Raw genomic sequence first — 2,896 nt, forward strand, 5'->3', positions numbered from 1 at the left:
GCGAACAGGTCCCGGGTTGAGAGGATAGCCGTGTGTGTGTCTGTAGGGGGGGTTGCAGTTCAGCAAAGACATTTGAGCAGTTTCCTCAAGACTGCAGTATGGATTATAGGCAGTCAAACAGGGATCCTGTTTACCACTGAAACGAGACCTTGAAAGAATCTCTGTGAAAAGGGCTGCACTGACTAACAGTGCGTTTCACTCCCCTGAGTGACATGAGAACGAGTGCTAATTGGTACCTTTGAAACCAGCTCTACATGTCTGATTTGAAGTTGATTTTTAATAAAACAATCATCTCATGCGCTGTGGATGGACCCCCAACCCCAGCTGTTGAGGGTCGACTCACTAACTGTGACTGGCCTGGACCTCCCGGGGGGGGTGGGTGTGTGGGTGGGTGGGGGGGTGGGTGTGGGTGGGTGGGGGGGGGTGGGTGTGTGTGGGTCGTGTGTGTGTGGCGACGCGATCATCCCCGTGCACCACTCCCTACCCTTACCTAGAGATGAAGTGATAAATACCAGGGGAGTCCTAATCAGGCTGGGTTTAAGATTTCATACTGGTTATTCTATGTTACCAACACTGGGGCCAATTAAGATCATAACAACATTTTGAATGGGTGAAGCTGCTGTGCAATAAGGGTCTCACTTCCATCCCCGCACTTGGAAGAATTAACGTAGCAGCCCCAGAGTCACTGGCTTGAAATTCCCTGCACAGGGGCTGTGGGTTGCAGGTTTGGCTTGGATGCTTGGATGGGAGGGGGGTCTGGGGCTCAGTTCTTCTTGGTTTTGGGGGTGTCGTACTTCCTCTTGCTAGAGTACCAGAGAAGGAGGGGGATCCCGATGGAAGGCAGGGTCATGACCCCAAAGGCAGCCCAATCAAGCTACAGATAAAAAAAACCAGACAGGAGGAGTTTAACAAAACACTCTTCTACATACAATCCACATGGCTTGACATGCACAGCAAGAAACAAATCCACTGCCAGGAACCAGCTGGACTGTGCCTGCACTACACCCTCACAGGGATGGAAAGAAGACTCCCACTGCACAGCACTGTGATCCATTCCTGGTTTTACTATGAGTTTAAATACACACACACCTGAGCTTGTTACCTATACACTGTGGCTAATCAAGCTCATAGTAAAACCTGGAAATGGGTGACACTGCTGTGCAACAGGAGTCTAATTTTCATCCATGTCTTGTCACTTAAAATGACAAACAGTAGAAGCTCTATGCCTGTTTGGTGAAAAGGATGGACAACTGAACTCCATGTTCTGACAGCGGCACAGAAAGCCAGATGTTCCATGTGTTCCACATGGATGATTTTCAGGGAGTCAGTAATTAATTCAGGCTGTCTGAATCACTTACATAGTGAGGAGAGAATCTCCTGTCAAACTCCCTCTGAGCCAGGATCCCACCCTGTCCTGGTGCGCTGGTGTACCCCACCTGCAGAGGGAGATAGGAGATGAACACAGGACACCTCACAGCACCACGTGCGACAGATTCACACACACACACACACACATCTGCTACAGCGGAGAAATTTACATGTGACCATCATGGAACATGAAGAACATAATATTCACTGCAAACAGAATGCTTTTGTCTAGCACTCCTGTAATAACATTGCTAGTTTTAAGACAATGTATTATAAGCCTTGGTGAGCATTCTTAAAGCAGGTCAGTGAGAACATTGCTAGCACCAATAGTAAGAGCTACAGCAGCATTGTAAAGACTTGGTTCCCGATGAGAAGCCCTGTATGTAATAAGCTGGTCCTCACCACGACCTGGCCTCCCTCCTGCGCCAGGTAGGTGATGGTGGCGGAGGTGAAGTTGAAGTAGCCTGCCTTCAGTGGCCTCAGCACCACGGTGTGAGACACATTGCTGGCCCTGGGAGGGGTTCAGGAAGAACACGCCAGGCTCTGCTGTTTTTACAGCAAACGAAACAGTAACAATCCTTTGGCATGAACAAGCAACTAAACACAGAAAGCTAGACATGTTTTCCACACGCCTCAAAGCTAGTGATACAAGCTTGTTTACATACTAAAGTTTGGCTTCTGCATTGCACTGCATTCCCACTTCTCATCACAATGCAGGTCTAATTCAGACAGTACTACCAAGCTGTTTTCTACTGGTGTATATTTTGTATCTTCTGAACATTTAGAATGATATCCACCTATTTTATTATTTTATAAAACAAAAAGTTTCTTTTTTTCTTTTGGTGTTACAAAAGGATACGGAGCAATCCGGTCCCATTTCACGTTCAACATTCCGGAGACAATCCCGAAATCTTCCGGGGGGAAGGAATCATCGGACAGCTCGACTTCCAGACCAGCACTAGGAAAGGAGAGAGGGGAGCGGACAGGTTAGATACAGGGAGAGAGGAGGGAGAGAGGGGTGCGGACAGGTTAGATACAGGGAGAGAGGAGGGAGAGGGGAGCAGACAGGTTAGATACAGGGAGAGAGGGGAGCAGACAGGTTAGATACAGGGAGAGAGGGGAGCAGACAGGTTAGATACAGGGAGAGGAGGGAGAGAGGGGAGCAGACAGGTTAGATACAGGGAGAGAGGGGAGCAGACAGGTTAGATACAGGGAGAGGAGGGAGAGAGGGGAGCAGACAGGTTAGAAGAACAGAGCAGAGAAATCATTCAAAACAAATCAGAAACTATCCATTAGCGGTTCCTCCAATGCCAAACAGCAGCCTGATCTCACGTCAGGTCTTAAAGGATTCCAGTGATGCAGAATGAGCACGGCTAGGTAACCCAGGCATAGCAGAGTCACCTAGCTTAGGTTTTACTACCAACTTCATTAGTCAGAGTGTGCAGGGAACACTCTCAGGTGAGCTATGAAACTCACAGTAAAACCAGGAATGGAAACTGCTATGCAATGAGAGTCTTATCCATCCCTG

General features: G+C 48.3%; 1 protein-coding gene across 1 annotated transcript; it reads right to left on the bottom strand.

The window, feature by feature from the left end:
* Window positions 1-725: 725 nt before the first annotated feature.
* On the bottom strand, window positions 726-2,355 carry LOC121311948 (translocon-associated protein subunit beta-like; the record flags this gene model as incomplete). Its single annotated transcript, XM_041244057.1, has 4 exons — window positions 726-874; window positions 1,359-1,436; window positions 1,771-1,879; window positions 2,228-2,355. Coding segments are annotated over 4 exons (426 nt in total), but the record flags the coding sequence as incomplete, so codon positions are not given.
* Window positions 2,356-2,896: the final 541 nt, after the last annotated feature.

Source organism: Polyodon spathula, unplaced genomic scaffold, assembly GCF_017654505.1.
Source record: "Polyodon spathula isolate WHYD16114869_AA unplaced genomic scaffold, ASM1765450v1 scaffolds_3426, whole genome shotgun sequence".
NCBI classification, from domain to species: domain Eukaryota; kingdom Metazoa; phylum Chordata; class Actinopteri; order Acipenseriformes; family Polyodontidae; genus Polyodon; species Polyodon spathula.